The 20,098-nt window shown below is 43.0% G+C and overlaps 1 protein-coding gene across 10 annotated transcripts in view; it reads left to right on the top strand.

Moving 5' to 3' along the window:
• Positions 1–20,098, top strand: part of pcloa (piccolo presynaptic cytomatrix protein a) — a 64,082-nt gene that overhangs the window by 20,866 nt on the left and 23,118 nt on the right. For 7 of the 10 annotated variants that reach the window (XM_026146507.1, XM_026146506.1, XM_026146510.1 and 4 more), the window contains exons 4-7: positions 7,614–10,475; positions 11,366–15,449; positions 15,772–17,300; positions 17,912–19,973. In XM_026146507.1, the coding sequence (XP_026002292.1) occupies positions 7,614–10,475; positions 11,366–15,449; positions 15,772–17,300; positions 17,912–19,973 (10,537 nt within the window). The remainder of the gene's footprint in view (positions 1–7,613; positions 10,476–11,365; positions 15,450–15,771; positions 17,301–17,911; positions 19,974–20,098) is intronic. The other 3 variants (XM_026146514.1, XM_026146513.1, XM_026146512.1) reach the window with 1 other exon arrangement.

Raw genomic sequence — 20,098 nt, 5'->3', positions numbered from 1 at the left:
TCCCAGCATCTGATTCCTGTCTGCGGTTTTCAGTTTGTCTTCTTTCTCCGTCCTTGGAGGAAGCCTGACGGAGATGGAAAATTTCTGAGTCTGTCATGATTCATTCATGTTTGAGCTCGTGCTTGTTTGAGAGCTTCATGTAGGAAGAGAGAGGGAGTTTGTATTTATTTTCCAAGGTTTTTTATGCTTTTTATCTGAGTATATGCATTTCAACAACATTGCCACAAATTCATCTTTGTGGGTGTTAGTGTTTGTCAGCTCTTTGGTGCCCACGTGATATCAGAAAATCCTTGACGGTGATGTGCGTGAGTGACTCCCTAGGTTACATGAATCATCCATGATGCGATTTGCAGAAGCCATCACAGCTATCTTACAGAGGCATGTCATATTTATTTGAAAGCTGATGTAGAAAAGATCATTATGTAAAAAATTCAGATTTTTTGGTTTTGTTTTTGTGGATAGATAAAGTACTGTGCAAAACTCTTCAGCCATCTTTCCTTTCTCTATATTTAGTAAGGAAAATAGAAAGTAGGTCCAGCAGTCTATTGAAACATGACAACACACATGGAAGTAAAGGATAAAAGGCAGTTATAATGAAATAATGAAAGTCAATATTTGGTATGACCACCTTTATTTTTGTCTGTGAAGGTTCTCAGTCATCCAGGTCATCGTAGTCAAAGGAGCTTGCAAAGAAAAGCGTCTGGACTTCTTTAAGTTACTTGAAGACGTTTCACCTCTCATCCGAGAAGCTTCTTCAGTTCTAAGGTCAAATGGTGGAGAGTCCCAGATATGAACCTAGTGGGAGTATCCCCCCACAGAGGGACAAAAGGACCCCCTGATGATCCTCTAATCGCCTGAGCCAAGGTGTGAAACTGGGTGTGGGTCCCAATCAGCCAGAGTTTCGGGTGAGTTCATTGTGAAACCTGGCCCCACCTTATCATGCGAATTCCTGAGATCAGATGGCCCAGGATGTGAGTGGGCGTTAAGGCGTCTGGGAAGGGATCTCAAAACTGGATTATAGATGGCAGAGAGTTGGTGTCGTAAACCACCACCTCTGTTCAAAGATGGTCGCTCACAGTGTACATAGATGGCTTCTTTCACTCCTCTTTCAAACCATCTGTCCTCTCTGTCCAAAATGTGAACATTGGCATCCTCGAAAGAGTGTCCTTTATCCTTAAGATGCAGATGGACTGCTGAGTCTTGTCCTGTGGAGGTGGCTCTTCTGTGTTGTGCCATGCGCTTGTGAAGTGGCTGTTTGGTCTCTCCAATGTAGAGGTCTGAGCATTCCTCACTGCACTGTACAGCATACACCACATTGTTAAGTCTGTGTTTTGGCGTTTTGTCTTTCAGGTGAACCAGTTTTTGTCTGAGCGTGTTGCTGGGTCTGAAATACACTGGGATGTCGTGCTTGGAGAAAACTCTCCTGAGTTTTTCTGATACACCGGCTACATAGGGGATGACAATGTTGTTGCGCCTGTCTTTCTTATCCTCCCTCGCTGGTGTCTGATCTTCTTTTCTGTGCCTCTTTGCTGACTTTAAGAACGCCCATTTAGGATAGCCGCACGTTTTGAGTGCTTCCTTTACATGTGTGTGTTCCTTCTTTTTTCCTTCAGGCTTAGAGGGAACATGTTCTGCCCGGTGGTGTAGGGTCCTAATTACTCCAAGTTTGTGTTTCAGAGGGTGATGGGAGTCGAACAGGAGGTACTGGTCCGTGTGTGTGGGCTTCCGGTAAACTTCGATGTTGAGTTTGCCATTCTCTTCAATGTGCACAGCGCAGTCCAGGAAAGGCAAACAGTTGTCCTTTGTGTCTTCCCTGGTGAACTTGATGTTTTTATCCACAGAGTTAATGTGCGCAGTGAAGGATTCCACTTCTTGTGTCTTGATTTTGACCCAGGTGTCGTCTACATATCTGTACCAGTGGCTGGTTACTCTTCCTTTGAAAGAGCCAAGAGCCTTCCTTTCCACTTCCTCCATGTAAAGGTTGGCTACAATAGGTGACACGGGGGAGCCCATGGCACAGCCATGTTTTTGTCTGTAAAAGCCTTCGTTGTACTTGAAATATGTAGTGGTGAGGCAGAGGTCTAACAAGAAGACAGCTCCTTGGAGGACAGGACCAACTTCACACCCGATCAGATTTGCAAACTGTTAGACCTCTATTTGTCCACCTTTATTTTTCCACACTTTTACCTGAACTCTCTTAGGTAAGATTCCTTTCGATTTCAAGTAGGTTTCAGGAATAGTTCTCCAGGCTCCTTGAAAGACATTTAAAGCTCTTCCTTGGATGTTGGCTGGTTTTTGTGTTGTTCTCTGTGAAAATAATTCCACACGGTTCAATAATTTTGAGGTCCGGGCCCGAGGAGGCCAATCCATGACTGACAGTGTTCCATTGTGGGCTTTTCTATCCTGGTATGCTTTTACTTCATTGGCAGTGTTTGGCATCATTGTCATACTGCTGCCAATCAGGCCCTTTCCAGATGATCTTATATGGTGAATCAAATTGTCATGGCATGATCCCCAACAACCTCAAACCATGACATGACCATGGACCTCCACCATTTTTTCCAAATTGCTATAGGGTTTCACTGTTGTACCTCTGTCCTGGCCTTCTCCATACATGTTGATGGCACTTTGAATCAAAATGTTCAAATTTGGATTAATCACTCAGTAAAACCTTTTGCCTCTTGTTTTGTGACAGGCTGCAAGTAAAAGAATGCCTAAAGATAGATTTTGAAATTGATTCTTCGCCAACTTGCTTGCAGACGGAATACTGTTTTTTTTCCTTGAGTGAGGTACCTTTTTATGCTTGAATGACTCAGCAGTCAGCATTAAGTGGTTTGGCAAACAAGGGAATAAAAAAGAAAAAAAATCAAGAAAAAAAGGTCAGGTACAAGACTGGACTGACAATGGGTGAAAAAACACCCAGTATCCAAAGAAAAGCACTGCAAGACCTTCACTATTTCTCAAGACCACTTTAAAAAAAATTCTAATAAAATAAGAAATCAGCGGTAGCTCAGTAGTTTTGCACTGTAAACGGAGACCCCGAACTTTCTTCTTGGTTCTCGTGACATCACAAATTCCTGATGTAGTTTGAACTTCCCTAGTGTGTTCAACTCATTGGATTTGTGCTGATGTAGAAATAGTACAGGTAATATTCCCACTGAATTCCCAACAAGTAAGAAGTTCTCACCTGTTCTGCGTCATGCACACTCTAATCTGAAATAAGAAAGCAGCTAATGCCAACTACTTCCTGCTGCGAAACAGATTCTGGCCCTTTGTGATTTAGTCAGAGAATGGAAGCTGTCGATTGATGTTCATCATTTTTCATGTACATGGATATACAGTTGTCATACAGTCTGAGGCCAGTTTGTCCATTACACACAAGTCTAAATGCACTAGTACACAAAGACTGCTTTCGTGACTAATTCAGGTTTCACCATGAGATGAGATGGCTTGATTACGTGGTGAGTCTCAGAGAGTAGTGTAAGATTCTTGCTAATTTAGATGCTGTTTCATCACCCTGTAAATAGAATTTGTGATGACTTTGCTGAGACCCGTGAGAAATCTTTCCTGATGGTAGAAATAGATGATGACTGTGAATGAAGTATTACAGTCTGACTTCTAGTTTTCTTTTGCTAAATAAGTTTGAGAATACTCTGTCCCTTGTTACTTACCAGAGCCCAAGTTGCTCATTTTGTCAGGCATATGCTAAGCCAAAACTCAGATACCGAAGTTACTTATTCACTACATATTTTCTGGGGCCAAAGGACATCCGGGATGTGTATTAAGGTTCTGACATCTGCAGTGACAAAGTTGCCTTGTCTAGTTTTGTATAAAGCTAGAGGTACAATTTATTGACTGCTTTTCAGAGGGATAACTGTAAGATCGGAACTGCATTTGAGATTGCCAGTGAGTTGTATTGTAGATAAAATTAGCACATTTAATTCAATGGGGCAGTGATTCAAGGCTTAAAAGGCTTGGTTTGGTTTATCTCACTAGCTATAAGAGACACAATGATTACAGTAAGTGTATTAAAAGGAGCAGTAATAGCTGTAGGTGTTCCAGCTCTGATGTCTTGATAACGTTGGTGATGACTGGCTGTGAAGTGGCTGAGGCTGACCGACAGTCTGAGTTGATTTCCTGCATTTCCTATCGGTGGCCATCACTCCAGCTATCAGAGCCTGCCCTCTCTGGTTTAACTGATGCAGCCCTCAAGCCGGAGGAGCTCCTGTCTCAAGTTGTTTGAGCAGGGACCCACAGAAGAGGTCAAATGGATAATACTTGGACATACACACATGCAGTAATATCATTTTTGAGTTGCTATTTCATATATACTAAAATATTGTTCCTTCGTGAGTTACAATACCCAACTGTCATTTCGGGTAAAGTGTACAGTACGGTACAAGAGTAAGGTTTATTTTATAGGCAAGGTCTAAAACATGGCATATCATGTCTTATTTAATCTGACTGTGCTGCTGCAACATTCCCTCTGTCATCTTCTCTCCTCCCCTCCCATCTCCTTGTTTCTTTCTCTCTGTCTGCGCTTGGACAGAGGTGGCTTGTCTGCTGCATGGCTTAGCATACAGCCTGTGATCTTTTATGAATTTAGCATAAACCCTGCTGCTAAGCCAGGCGAAGACATTCACAAGAGAGGTTCACAGAAGAATATCAGTGCACTTGGCAAAATGTGAAATGAGGTGTTTTGTGGTTTGTTTGTTTGTTTTTTGCTTTTCCAGACTACTTGTTCTGGTCTTGTGTCCCTACATTAAATAGTTCCTTGCTCCCCAAGTGTCCTCTGTTTACATGAGTGCCCAGGACAACCCAGCCATAATAGGATTGGCATTCCAGCAGAGCTTTATTGGAGCTCAGAGACAACACATTAGAAGTTAGAGTTATGTCAGCACGTGTCGTCTTCCAGAATTACATCCCATGCAATTTTAAGCAAGAAGTTATTGCGAAAATATTGCAAAAAAATATTCTTTACAGTTTTTTGTGTATCACAATCATATTAGAGATGTAATGAAGGTAAATGACATATTTAAGAAGCTGAGGATCTTTGGAAAACGTGCTAGCTAAGTAGGAAGGGGGGGTGAGGAGGGAGCTTTTTTGCAATAGGACAGTGGAGAGAAGACAGGAAAGCTGGGGGAAAGATATGTAGTAAATAGGGCTGGGCGATATATCGAGTTTTTTAAAAATATCGATATATTTTCATACGAGATATAAGATGTGACAATATCGTTTATATCGATATAGTCTATGTTACGTTATAATTATACTTGTGGAGCCGCAGGTTTGCCTCTCTTTCGTCCACTTTTGTCTCTACGCAACGTTACTCGGCCTCGCCTCTCCTTCACTGAACACAACTCCCCCTCCCCCATAGCTTCACCTGCAGGCAATGACAAGATGAAAGAGGAAAATCTCTGTTAGCGAGTTACCGTGCGTGGGGCTGGACGGCGTCAACGTGTTAGCGAGCTAACCGCGCTAGCGAGCTAACCGCGCTAACGACATGCAGCCCGGAGGGGCTGCACGGCCTAAAATCCTTTCATTTCATTTTCTCAAAAATGTATGTATGAATTATGTATGAATTCTGGTTGTGCTTACTGACCGCGAACCGATTTTATGTGGTACACAGCGCTCAGCAATCTGTCAAAAAATGTTTTAGTATGACTTTGCTAAGCTACGGAGCTGCACCGCTTGATGGATTGTCGGAGGATTACGGCTACCGGGGAGGAGCCTCGCGGAGTGATACGTACTGTGTGTGTATAAGGACCACAAATGGCACCTGTTCAGAGACGTGGTGCAGCTGTGAAATCTGTCTCTTTGTTATTATGCTCAGCGTCTATTAGTTTACATTTTGACTGCACAATTGTGAGCTTTTTGTTATGCACAAAAACAACATTGTTTTCTTTTATTTATGGACCATGATTATTTAACCCTTGTATGGTGTTCGGGTCTGTGAGACCCGTGTTCAGTTTTTTTCAAAAGAAAAATTAAACAATTAATTATTTTTTCACGTGTAAATGTGTTGTGTCTTTCCACTCACGCCACTTGATTATAACTGATTTATTTATAATATTTTATATAAAAGAAAAACGAGAAGCACATTAATTCATAAATGTGATCTAACGAAGGTAAAGGGAAAAAATTAACCATGTTTGCTGTTCATATGTCTTGTAATTGGGATGAAGTAAACATCTGTTGAGTAATTTAACATAAAATTGTTTGATAGTGTTAATTTGGAAAGCCAAAACTCTAGCGGGTCCACCAGACCCATGAACACTGGCTGAGTAACAAAAATACGAACACCACACAAGGGTTAATAAATGCTGATAATTTATTTTTGAGTAATTTCTTCATGTACATCTACGCTGTATGTAAATAAAAGTGCCCGTGTGACATCTGTGACACAGTGTGACTAGGAACTCTCTTTTTGTTCTTAACTTATGGCTTTAAAAAAAAAATCGAGATATATATCTTATATCGCCATCCAGCTAAAAAATATCGAGATATGAATTTTGGGTCATATCGCCCAGCCCCAGTAGTAAATAGTAACAGGGTGGATTCAAACTTGGACCTCCATGTTAGGTAACTGGTAAACTAAACCAGTACCCCTGAAATTGCTAATGTTTGAAGTGTTTAATTAACATTTTGCTGATGACAACAGATGCAAAAATTCTGCTGATACAGATGCACTGTTTATGTTCATATATACTTGTACACATACACAGCAAAACCTATAATAATGCAGTCTCTGTGCTTAGTTTGCCTCATAAATGTCTGCATCGGCCACCCAACCCTTTCTGACATGCCTTGGTAAACCCCTGGTCCCATTACTATGCATTATGCATGGACCTATCTCTTAAGTCCCACAAAAGTAAAAGCTCCCCTTGAAAATAGAAGTTATACTGTCACAGGGTAACTTGTCACAGTGACATTTTAAATGTGCAGAAACATTTTGTTTCACAGTGTTAGAATTATAATGATAAAAAGAGCATCTTTTGGGCAGAGTCTCACCAACCTGCAAAACAGTTTCTAAATTGTAGAACAATTAATAATAAGGATACTGTTCCTCAAAATTGTAAAGACTTTGAATAGCTTACAGTATACAAATCTATGTGGGCAAGGAACAAGGCACAACATTAAAAACAAGCCTGACTGTCATGGAAATCCCTGCATGGGCTCAGGAACACATCCAGAAATCTCCGTCTGAGAACGTGGTTCACTGTGTCATCCGCAACTGTAGGTTAAAGCTCTGTCATGCAAAAAAGAAGCCATATGTGAGCATGATCCAGAAACACTGCTGTCTTCTCTGTGCCAGAACTCATTTAAAATGAACTGATGTAAAATGGAAAAATATTCTGTGGTCAGGTCAGATTAATCGAATTTTAAAAGTCTCTTTGGACGCTGTGTTCTCTAAGAGGACTAAAGAGGACAGATCAGTTCTCAAGCTTGCATCTGATGCCAGCCATCAATGCTGAAAGGTATATATATTGGTTTTAGAGCCGCATATTGTCTCTTCCCTCACAAGAAGAGGGGATGCTACACAGTTGGACTTTGGGTTGTAAAAACATTCAGGCAAAATTACTAACAGTGTTTTTTTGATGTTTGTCTTACAGAAAGAATGGCTTTGCCTCACCTGTCAAACTCAAAGAGCGATGTCAGGCCAGCTGGGAGATGTTTCACCATCATCCATGGCTTCCCCGAAGAAGCAGCCTCCTGGTCCTGTTCCCTCCTCCACACCTCCCCCTGCTGCTGTAGATAGCAAACCTGTAGTAGAACCAGCAGAGCCAACCCCACCAGCTTCTGAGACCAAGGTAGTGCCCACAACCCCCTCTGAATCAACACCTGATAGTGCACTAATTTCACCTAATCATAGTATTCCTCCTCCTGAAAACAGTTCACAATCACAAGAACAAAACCAAACACTAGCAAATGAGAATATTATTCTTTCTGAGAAAGACGTTCCTGTAGTAGAACCAGCAAACCTAACCCCACAAGCTTCTGAAACCAAAGTAGTGACCACAACCCCTACTGACTCCATGCCTGAGAGTGCACTGATTTCGCCTAATCATAGTATTCCTTCTCCTGAGAATGGTTTACACTCAAAAGAACAAAATCAAACACTAGCAGATGAGCATACTATTCACCCTGAGAAAGAGGTTCCAGTAGTAGAACCAGCAAACCTAACCCCACCAACTTCTGAGACCAAATTAGCACCCCCTGAGGCTGAGCTTGATAGTGCGGTAATTTCACCTAATCATAGCACTCCTCCTCCTGAGAACAGTTCGCATGACCCACCACAGACAACAGAACAACAAGAAGAAGATGAGAATGCCATCTACCCTGAGAAAGAAGTTCCTGTTTCAGAGAGTTTAGCTGATAGTACCCATGTAGCCCCACCAGCTGAGGAACAGCAAAACAGCTCTGAGAGAATAGCAGAGGATCCCCCTCAGCCAGGGAAAGAGCCATTTGATTCTGATCAACAAACTGTCAGTGAACTCCCAGCAGCTGAGCAACAACAGAGTAGCTCTGAGAAAGAATCAGAGGACCATCCTCATCCCTGTACAGAGATAGCTAATGATGAGCAACAAGCACAGAGTGCAACTGTCAGTGAAATCCCAGCAGTTGTGCAACATCAGAGTAGTTCTGAGAAACCCACAGAGGACCTTTCTCTCCCTGTGGAAGGTGAGACACAAAATCCATTGAGTAATGCAGGTTTAGACAAGACAACAGACCCTGCTGGGGCAGAAACTGAGCCAAATCCCGAGATTACGCAAAGTGAGGCTGCCGCTCCCCTGGCAGATAGTAAGAAAGTGGAACCCAGTCAAGAAAAGCATCCAGAAGTGACAACAAATGCAGCTGAGCCAAAGCCTGCTTTGATCCCTGAAGCAGTTAGACAGGAAACAGCTCCTGCTCAACCTGATACTACAGCTGCAAGTGTGAAAGAGGAGAAAACAACAGAGGTTTTAGCCGAGAAACCCCTGATAGGTGAACCACAAGTTACTCCAGCAGATCACACTCCACCTGACAGTGGAACAACACCTAATGTCAAGAGTGATGTTAGTGCAGAAGTAGAACCGAAAAACTCTGCGTCCCCTGTTGAACAAGTTGATGTCCCTGAACCTGATAAAGCTGATGAAGAATTAAAACAAAAACAGGCAGCAAGTGCAGAACCTGAAATTTCTTCTGCAGTATCAGAAAACCATCCTGTCTCAGCTTCAGAGGGAAAAGGTCAGGCAAACGAAGTGAAAAATGAACAGTCAGAAAAAGATCAGGAGCCCACATTACTTGATCTGGCAGATAAATCCTCTCCTGTTGCTCAGTTTGAAGGAGAAACGAAAGCTGTGGAGAAATCAAATGAGGAGAACATCACTGAAAATAAAGTTTCTCAGGAACTTAATAATGAGGTAGACACAACAGCGCAGAAAGCACCTGAGGGAGCTGATGAGGGAACAGTTGAGATTAAAACAAATGCATGTGTACCGATAACTACTGAGGTAAAACCTGATGACGAGGAAGCTGCTGAAGAAAAAGAAAATGAGGAGAATACAGTTCATAATGAAACTAACCAGAAACCTCTGGAACAGAATGTTACTAATACAGAAAATTCGTCTCCTCTTCTCGACAAGAAGGAATCTGCAACGGGATTAGAGCCGGCTGCAACTGTTCCAGAGGAAATGCCAAAAGAAGAAATAGATATACAGAACAAGATAAAAGCAGGAACAAAGAATGAGCCAGCTGAGGAGAGCATTATTGAAACAGCATGCTGTTTGTCAGAGAAGTCACAGGAGAAAGGAAAGACTGTGGTCGAAGAAGAGTGCACACCCGAAGCCACGGTGTTAAAATCAGATAATAAATCTGACAATGCAACGGTTATCTCTGTTCCACCACCCCCTGACTTCGAAGAGCCACAAATGGTCAATGAGGTGCCAGTGCAAAGTGTAGACAGCACGTTATCCTCAGCTGTTACCAGTAAGACAAATGTCAGCGATCAAGCCAGTGAGGGGAACCTTTTCCAAGATGAGTCAGAGATGGGCTCACAAAAGACAAAGAGTATTGCTGAAAATCAACACGAAGCAGAGGAAGATACATCAGCTGTGACAGGCGGCGATGAGCAATTGTCAATCAAAGAGAAGAACGAAGCAGAATGTGACAAAAAAGACGATGAGTCACAACCTGTTGCTGGCAACATGCAGACAACTATTTCAGTATCAGAGGCAAACGCAGTGTGCGACAAAGAAGGCACTGCAGAGTTTGATGTAGGCGAGGATGCAATATCAAAGAAGGATGAAGTATCAGAGACAGCTTTTGAAAATGGAGGTGTGCCTCTATCAGTATCTTCAGCTCCTGTCACAGAACCTGAAATCCCAGTTTCTGTAGTAAGTGAGCAGGACAGCAGCCCGAAGGAGGAAAACACTAACGTGGAGGAGGAAAAGGAGCCCCTTGAAAAACTCAATGATGAAGCCGAACTTTCTGAGGTGACCATAGTATTTAGCAGATGTAGAGGTAGATTAGAAAAAATGATCTTTCAGAACTGCTTGACCATTGCAAAAACAAAAAAACTTAAATAACTTAAATACAAAACAAGAATTTACAGTTGGAGGAAATGAAAAATTGTTCATTCCAGATGGGTTTTACTAGAGGTTGAATGAAGTATTGGTAGAACAATATATCCTACTGCTTCACCTTGCAATAAAATTATTGATAATCTTGGACCAACTATTAATATTTCTTTAAAAACATGCTGCTACACTAAATAGATTCCTCCTCAGCTAATTTGATGTATCAGAGTTGCTTTTAATGACTTCTTGTTGTGCCAAATGAATGACAGATAGTGAAAGCAATATTACTCACATGTTAAAATAGAAGAAGCACAAATGAGGGAAATACAGTAGTAGACACTTCCAAAGAGCTAGTTAAATGAGCTGACATGTTATTACACACACATTGAAACACAATGAGTCATTACATTACAATACCATGATTATCTACTTCAAGTACACAAAGATATTAATTATAATAAAAATGGTCACTTAATTTTGTGCCAAATTAAACAATGTATGTCTAAATTGTTAAATATACAGTTTAATGTTTGGATTACTCATTAAGCATATGACATTCCTGAAAAGTGGAATAGTAAGAGCTGGATAATAGTTCAAGGTTTTGCTCTCATATGGTCATTGTCGAAAATACCCCACACTAGTCATTCCTATTAACTCCTGAAATATATTTTAAATCTTCATTTTTCATTCCTGTCATTCCTAAATTCATATGAACTTGCATGTTGTGCTTATTTAAAACAACTGTCTTCGTAATTGTCAGAAATTAAGCATATATACTGAAAAAGTTTGTTTTTTTTATTCATCAGGTGAAAACAGTGGAGACCTTGAAAGAGCCTGGAATTAAAGAAGCAGCTGTCAAGGAAGGCAGCCCAACCAGCCCATCAGACCTAGCAAAGCTAGAAAGCACTGTCCTGCCCATCCTTGAGGCCCAGGCAACCACACAAGAAGAGGAGAAAAAAACAGACACTCTAAAGGCCAGGCGTAAATTAGAAGTGCTTCCTCTCTCACCTGACTCTCCTAGCTCAGAAGAGGACAGAGTGGTTTCTGATAAGAACGGCAATGGTACCACAAAGAAAAAGCTCCTTGTGCCCATGGATGTCAAGGCAGATTCCCTGGACGATAGCAGTGAAAGCTTTGGAAAAGAAAGCCCTATGTCAGGAGATGATGAAGAATTTATCCGAAAACAGATAATGGAAATGAGTGAGAATGAAGATGCTTCACAATCTGATGAGGAAAACCTAGTTCGGCGAAAGATCAGAGAGGACGAGAAGAAACAAAAGGAACAAAAGAAAACAGAAACTGTAGAGAAGGGCACGACAGGGAAAGTCAGACGGCTTACCAAGAAAAGCACCATAAGCCCAGATGATGAAGATAAGGAATTTGGTACTTTAGTGGATAAACCTGATATAAACAAAGATATGGAAGCAGAAACAAAAGAAGGGAAGCAACAAAGTGGTACTGCAGTTCGCAAATTCCAAACTATGGAGCTGAATACAACTAGCAGCCCTGTGTCTATACCCAATGATGATGGAGAGCCTGAAATGGAAAGCCTGACAGATTCTCCAGATGATCGGTCTAGAGGTGAGGGGTCTTCCAGTCTACATGCGTCCAGCTTCACTCCTGGAACTTCCCCAACATCCCTCTCATCACTAGATGAAGACAGTGATAGCAGTAGTCCGAGCCATATCCGCAGTGGTGAAGGTAAACAGCACAGGAAAGCCAAACACAGACAACCTGGTCAAATGCTGCCAACTATCGAAGACTCTTCTGAGGAAGAAGAGTTACGGGAAGAGGAGGAGCTGCTCAGGGAGCAAGAAAAACAGAAGGGCTCAGGGAAAAAATCCAAAAAAGATAAAGATGAGATTCGAGCCCAGAGGAGGCGAGAGCATCAAAAGACACCGCCAAGCAACCTTTCCCCTATTGAAGATGCCTCACCAACTGAAGAGCAGAGGCAGGAAGCTGAAATGGAGGAGATTAGACGATCATCTTGCTCAGACTTTTCACCCAGTATTGAATCAGATCCTGAAGGATTGGAAATCCATGCTGCAAAGATTGCGGCAGTCCAGAAAACCTATCAGCTGCCCATGTCTGTATCTCTTCACTCCCCAACAGATGATCAAAATATTGATAAACCACAGAAAAAACCTCTCAGATCTGCTGATGAAGCCTATGAGGAGATAATGCTGAGGGCCAAGTCTCCAACAGCTGACAAAGGTGAAATTCAGCCAGAAAAAGAGTCCCTATATGGAGGCATGCTCATCGAAGATTATGCATATGCATCTCTTATTGACAATTCGACAGCTGATCTCGAGGACACAGAGAAGATTACTGTTCCCACTCAGCCCAAAAAGCTGCGATCGCCAGATGAAGTTTATGAAGACATGATAAAGAAAAGAAAGGAATTCATGCAGCTGGAGCAGGAATACCAAAATATGCAGGCAAAAAAGGAAAGCACTAACCCAGAAATTGTGCTACAACCTGCTGATATTACTGTTTCCAAAAGCAGTACAATAACATTAGACATGGATGGGAAGCCATTGTTGGATGCTGAAACTGCCTATGAAGAGCTAATGAAAAGAGTCCTGACTCCTGGAACAAGTCCAACTCAGCATGAGCCAAAAGTAGAAGCCACTGCATCTAGAAAGGCACTCCACCCTATTCCAGACTTAAAAGTAACGCAGTGCTCTTCAGGAGAGTTATCTTCTGATGATGAAATTATACCTAAAAAGGAAGTGGAGAAAAATCCTGTATCAGATGTCTCATCAGCAATGGAAACTGAGCCTGTGAAAGAAACGTTTCCATCACCCACATCAGATCAGCAACCTGAAACCACAATCAAAGCAACCCAAGGTGATATTGTGGACTTGACTAGTGCATCTACAAAAACATCAGCTCCTGTGATTGCCAGTGTATCACCCTTGCCTACAGTCCCCCAGTATACACCTGGCATACCAAGTGTAGTATCAACTGCCCCACCTGTGCCCCCGAAGCCAACTGTCCTGCGTAGGGCTAATTCTCAGGAAAAAACAGAAGAACCTGTTGCACCGCCGCTCCCTCCTCCTACTCCTCCAAAACCTACTGTTTTTCCCAGGAAAGCTCCAGTTCCACTTCCACCTCAGGCTTCAGCAGCTCCAGTAAGGCAAGAGACAGTGACTATGACTACAGCTCAAGCATCACCTACAAGACAAGTAGTTACTCCAACATACAAACCTCATGTTCCCCCTCCTGTACCCCCAAAGCCATCCATCCCCGTTGGAATTGGGGATAGCCACAAACCAGGACATGGTGTTAAACCACCAATTGCACCAAAGCCTGGCTCACAGCCTTCATCACCTGCCCATGCCCCACATCCACAAAGACCCTCTGTACTTCCCACAGGTCCTAGTGACATAGCCCTTAATCTAAGCCCCACTTCTGAAAGCAAAATGTTTCAACCATCACCAAAGTCTCCTTCTTCTCCAAGATATGCCAGCAATCTTCGTGACACATATGTGGTCATCACTCTGCCATCTCAGCCTAGCTCTCCTGTAGATAGTGTTACCACTCATGCTCCCTCTAGCCCTGGTCCAGCATCTCCTTCATGGCAAGCTCAGCCTGAGACATACCACCATCAGCAGCCTCAACCTCAACCATATTCACAGCAGCAGCAGCAGCAACAAACACCTCCTCAAACAACCAGGGTGCCTCTGGCATATACACGAGTCACAGAATCCATTGAAAGTCAAGAAATTTGTGGGCCTGAAAAACATGTATCTAGCTCTTGTCATATAATTGAGGCTATATCAGCCTCAGCACAGCCACCTGTGGTGATGCCCAACCTCATCTCTCAAGTGGTTACCACAGAAGTCCAAAGGACCACTGTCTCTGTTGTTCATGAAAGGACACCACCACCAGTGCCAGCTCCAAGGGCAAATGGTCTCCCAATATCAATGCAGAAGCCTATGCCCCAGTTGCCAGCACAGAATGGACAGGCTATTCAACCTTCTGAGGTGGTAGATCTTAGGACTATGAAAGTGGATCCAGAATCAACCACACGTGGTGTGGATCTGTCTGCTGGTCCAGACTCAAGACATCAGTCCCTTACGACTGATGTCAGTCGTCACAGCAGTGCAGTGCAGTCCCCTGTGGTCAACCTCAGTGCTGAATCATCTACAGTTTCTATAGTAACTGATAGCATTACCATCGTGACCTGTGCTGCCACAATCCAGCGACGCGACAACTTGGACACCTCTTTGACCTCTTCAGTACCCCTTCAGCTAACAAAAAACAAATCATTTGAACCCGTTTCTCAAATTATTTATCGACCAATTGATTCTCAGCCGTCTACTCATGCTACTGCTGAGATCCCTATTAATCTCTCAGTTGGATCTAGTACGAGTGGAGGAACACTCCAGGCCACCCCTGTAACAATTGCACCCGCTTCTGTTGCAAGTTGTATTGCTAATGGATTAACTAATGGCACAACCACAGTGTCAGGAGCTGTTGACCTTAGCACAAATAAACCATTCAACACTGTGGTTTCAGTGGATACTGCGTCTACCGAAGTGGTTACAGCTGTAATCACAGACGATGGCAAACCAGTGGATCTGACTGCAGGGAAAAGAGCTGTATGTTGTGATGTTGTGTACAAGCTTCCATTTGCAGGAAGTTGTGCAACTCACCAACCTACCACACCCTTGCCTGAAGATCGCTTTGGATATCGTGACGACCACTATCAGTATGACAGGTCGCCTTATGGCATGAGAGGGTTTGGTGGAATTAAACCTTCTATGTCAGATACTAACCTAGCAGAGGCTGGTCTCTTCATTTACAAGAGTAAAAACAGCTATAATTTCAGTGGCACAACTGAAGGTGCAGTAGATCTTACCTCAGCAAAGATTTCTGATGCAGGTCAGTGCAGTGACATTGCAGACCTGTCACTTAAATGTCACTTTGAACTGCTTCCACTTATTCATGGCTAATGTGGAAATAATGGCTACTTTTTGTTTTTATTTTGTTTTGCATGGACATTTTTTCTTTTTTTTTTTAATCATTTTTTTTGTTTTACCATTATATTTTTTGCATGTACCTGCATGCTGTTACTTTGTTGAACCTCATTGGAGTTTTTTTTGGTCTTCCACCTTTTTTCATTATTTGAACAAGGCATGGCTTGCTGCAACAATTAATAATTCTGTAATACTGGGACTGAAATGATATCTTTGACTTTTGACAGGTGAAGCTGTTGACTACTCCAAGAAAGGAACTTACGCTGGAATGACAATTCCTCCCTATTCTCAAGATAGAGTCACAAGTGCTGTTGGCACACTCTTTGGTACAAGCAGTGTTTTGAGATCATCAAATGGAGTGGTTTATTCCTCTGTTGCAGCCCCAGTCCCATCTACATATGCCATTACCACCCAGCCAGGGTCCATATTTAGTACAGCATACAACACCTTGTCAGGTATGCATACCAGCGACACCATGCCTTCTCTTTCCAACCTCCAGAACCTACCACTTACTCGATCCCACAGTTTTCTATCCACCATCTCTACTACTGCAGCAGAAGAACAAGCAGATGCTCCACTCAATCTAGAGATATCTAGAGGAGGCACTACTGCTGGTGATGCTGCAACTACTGCAGCAACTTCTTTATCTCTTGACACCTATACTGATGCATCTCTGGAGGCTATAGCTGCTTCACTGGAAGCGCTTTCTTCACCCATGGTTCCTGGAGACAGCCAGTATCAGGCAGAGCGCGAGAGACTAGAAATGGAAAAACTCAAGCAACAGCGCCTGGCTGAGGAATTAGAATGGGAACGGCAGGAAATTCAGCGGTTCCGAGAACACGAACAACTCATGGTGCAAAAGGAACTGGAGGAGCTGCAGGCCATGAAACAGCAGATACTTGCCCAGCAAGAAGAGGAAAGACAGGCTCACCTTATAATGCAGAAAGAAACTTACGCTCAGCAGCAGCAGCAGCTTGAGCAGATTCAGAGACTCCAAGAGCAGCTCCGTCTGCAACTGGAAGAGCAAAAGCTTCGTCAGATGTACCCAGGTGGGGACATACAAGAGGCAGTTGTCTTAGGACCTGATGGCACTGTACTGGCCCGAAAGATCACAGATAGTGGGTGCCAGACAGATGAAGAGGATGAAGCAGTCAGCAAAGCTTACACAGCAGGTAGAAAAAAGAGAACTGCTAAAAAGAGCGTTGACAGTTGTGTGCAGACTGATGATGAGGATCAAGATGAATGGGAGGCTCAGAACAGAAGCAGACAAAGCCGTCCACGTACTGCCAGAGGTGATAGGGGTGGGCAGTCTGAGATGTCTCTTCAAGCCCACACTGAGATTTCTATACAAACTGATACAGATGGGAACATTAGAATGGATACCAGAATGGAGCTTTCAGATTCTGAAAGGACCTCACCAAAGAAACGACCTACCCCCTTAGAAATAGGGCAGTCTGCTAACCTCAAAGCTGATTCTTCTACTCTTCAGGCCCCTCCTAAATCCCCCAAAGTGCTCTATTCCCCTGTATCCCCTTGTATCTCACCAAGCAAATCCCTTGAGTTTGTGTCTTATGATAAATCCCTTGGTGATACAAGCCCACAAAACCTAAGAGGAAGTCCTGATCCATCAAAAGCCTCTCCAGCAAGTCCCAGAGGACAGAAATCCATGCAGAGATCTATGTCTGATCCTAAGCCCATGAGTCCAACAGGAGAAGAAAGAGCAACATCTGGAACCCAGTATGGTGAAGTCTATACTGTAAGTACTACCATCGTAATTGACATAAATCCAGGAAGCAAAACCACAAGCCAAAAATATGAATTTATTTTAACTTTCAGATGGTGTGATCTGTGTTTAAACTTTTCTTTTGGTTGATTAAGTTTGACATTTCTGGAGAGTTATCTTCAGCTTAATCCCATTTCTAGGTAAAATATCATGGAGTATTGTAGTCAGTTTTCTGCCTGGGCAATTCACCACTGAGAATCTCATACATACATAAACAGTTGGAAATAAGCTGAGGTTGCAGGAAACACTAAGCTGTCAGAGATCCATCAAGGGTTTGTGAATAAATTATTTCTTGTGCAACAGTAGTGTGGAATATTTATGGGCAGAAATACATATGTTACTGTTACCTAGAAAAAAGATAATCAACAATTTGTCTTTCAATCACTCTACTACAATACATCCTTATAGAGGAAGACTATCAAACAACTTAAATTTATACAGTTTGCTCTGTTTTAATTACTCATAAAATGCAGCAGTTATCACTAATTAATTTATCTGAGTAACATATTGTTTATGAAGCTGAAGGCTCCTTAAACAATTATTTTGGGAACTAAACTACTTTTACAACACTTTTTTTCCTACAGGGCATAGGCTCAGGTGGTACACCAACAGGGACTCAAAAGAAGGTGAAGAGGACTCTCCCAAATCCTCCATCAGAGGATGAGTCAACAACCACTGGACAGACAGCATATAGCACTGGCTCAGCCCGTCGAAGAATGTGCCGTAATTCCAACATGGCACGCGCCAAGATCCTACAAGACATTGATCGAGAGCTAGATCTGGTGGAGCGCGAGTCTTCCAAGCTCCGCAAAAGACAAGCAGAATTAGATGAGGAGGAGAAAGAGATAGATGCAAAGCTAAGATACTTGGAGATGGGCATTAATCGTAGAAAGGACGCACTGCTTAAAGAAAGAGAGAAGAGGGAAAGGGCCTACTTGCAGAGTGTTGCAGAGGACAGAGACTACATGTCAGACAGTGAGGTTAGCAACATCCGAGAGACTAGAGGAGGTGGTGAGGATGAGGAGATTGAAAGTCATGGTCTTGAACGTCCCAGGACAGCTCCTCAGTCAGAATTGGATGACTTTGTCCCACCGCAAACCAAGCACGAGTATGGAAAATACTCTCAGTACCAATACGCTCAAAGTCAATTTCAGCAGTCTCTCTACCAGACACCTCAGTCCTACCAGTCTCATTCAATCTACTCCTCTGTCCCTTCGCTCACTACCTCCCAGCAGCAGAGTTACCACCAAATGCTTTTGTTGCAGCAGAAAGCTGCGAGACAAGCAGCCCTACTCTCAGAGCTCGATGCAACGAAATATGATGTCATTAGCCGTCAGCCTGATCCCACTTCATCAGCTTACCTTGGTGTTAAGTATGACAAATATGGGAATCATCTTGATCTCAGAGCCTTAGAAGTGGGAAGTATAGCAGGTAGCCCAATGTCAGCTGTCTCTGATTCCTACTACACAGATGTAGATCACCACACACCTCGGAGTTACATGCTGCTGGAAGATGCTGCAGAACTAGCTAAAGGCTCCACAGGTCTGTCCTCATCTTATAGTCTGGCTGAGAGGGAGCTGGCAAAGGCAGAGAAACTGCTTCGTAGGAGTGCTGCTGATCTGGGGTCTACTGACTATTTGGGATCCACGTCCAGACTTCATACCTTTGGAAAGACCCCTGACGAAGAGGATACCATGGAGGAACCCTATGAACTGAAACTTTTAAAGCAGCAGCTTAAGCAAGAGTTTAGGAGAAGTACAGGTGGGACTGAAAACTTAGAACAATTGACAGGTCTCTCACAGCACTACTATACACCAAGCTCTAGCATCTCTGGTTACTCTCAGAGACACTATCCAAAGTCAGAAAAGTATAGCATCAGTCGACTTACTCTTGAGAAGCAGGCAGCTAAACAACTCCCAGCATCTATGTTGTACCAAAAACATAAGACACCACTACTAGATCCTAAAATCTCCTCCAAGTATTCCTCTATTACAGACAGTAGAGGTTTAGAGACTGACTATACTAGCTATTTGGGGTCCACCAGTGCATCCCCAAGATCCAGCCGTCTCTTGCAAGATGAGATTACCTTTGGTCTTCGGAAGAATATTGCAGAGCAGCAAAAGTATTTAGGATCCACCCTGGGTGCTAACTTGGCTGGGTCACTTAACTTGAGTCAGAGCTTGGGTTTGGATTCTGCCTATCCTAGTGGTAGTCGTTCAAGACCATCCTCCAGGCCCACATCTTGCTATGGCCTGGACTTGTCTATCAAAAGAGACCCATCAAGCTCTTCACTCAGGCTGAAAGGAGATGGTGAAGCATCTGGAGACGGCCCAAATTATCAAACCCCATCTGGTCGCACCAAACCTACTAGCCTTCCCATTGTCCAAAGTGGGCGCGGCAGAATACCCATAGTGGCCCAGAATTCAGAAGAAGAGAGTCCACTGAGCCCTGTTGGGCAGCCTATGGGTATGGCCCGTGCATCAGCGGGACCTCTGCCTCCCATCTCAGCCGATTCAAGGGACCAATTTGGTTCTTGCCTTTCATTGCAAGACTCCCAGCAGCAGCAACATATCAGGGAAGAGCCAACAAGGGGTAGGAGTTATGTGCTGCTGGATGATCTTCAGGGCACCATGTCAGATAGCGAAGGTAAAAAACAGACTTGTTACACTGCCACTTCATTCCTAATTAGCGTTTCATCATTAACACTTTTTGGTTATGGTTTGTCTTGCATGAATTTATTACTAAAGTGGGTAAAATATAGCTTGTGTTTC

This window comes from Astatotilapia calliptera, chromosome 17 (assembly GCF_900246225.1).
Source record: "Astatotilapia calliptera chromosome 17, fAstCal1.2, whole genome shotgun sequence".
Classification (NCBI taxonomy): domain Eukaryota; kingdom Metazoa; phylum Chordata; class Actinopteri; order Cichliformes; family Cichlidae; genus Astatotilapia; species Astatotilapia calliptera.
Note: the sequence above shows the minus strand (reverse complement) of the source record. Positions and strands in the feature narration are given on the sequence as shown.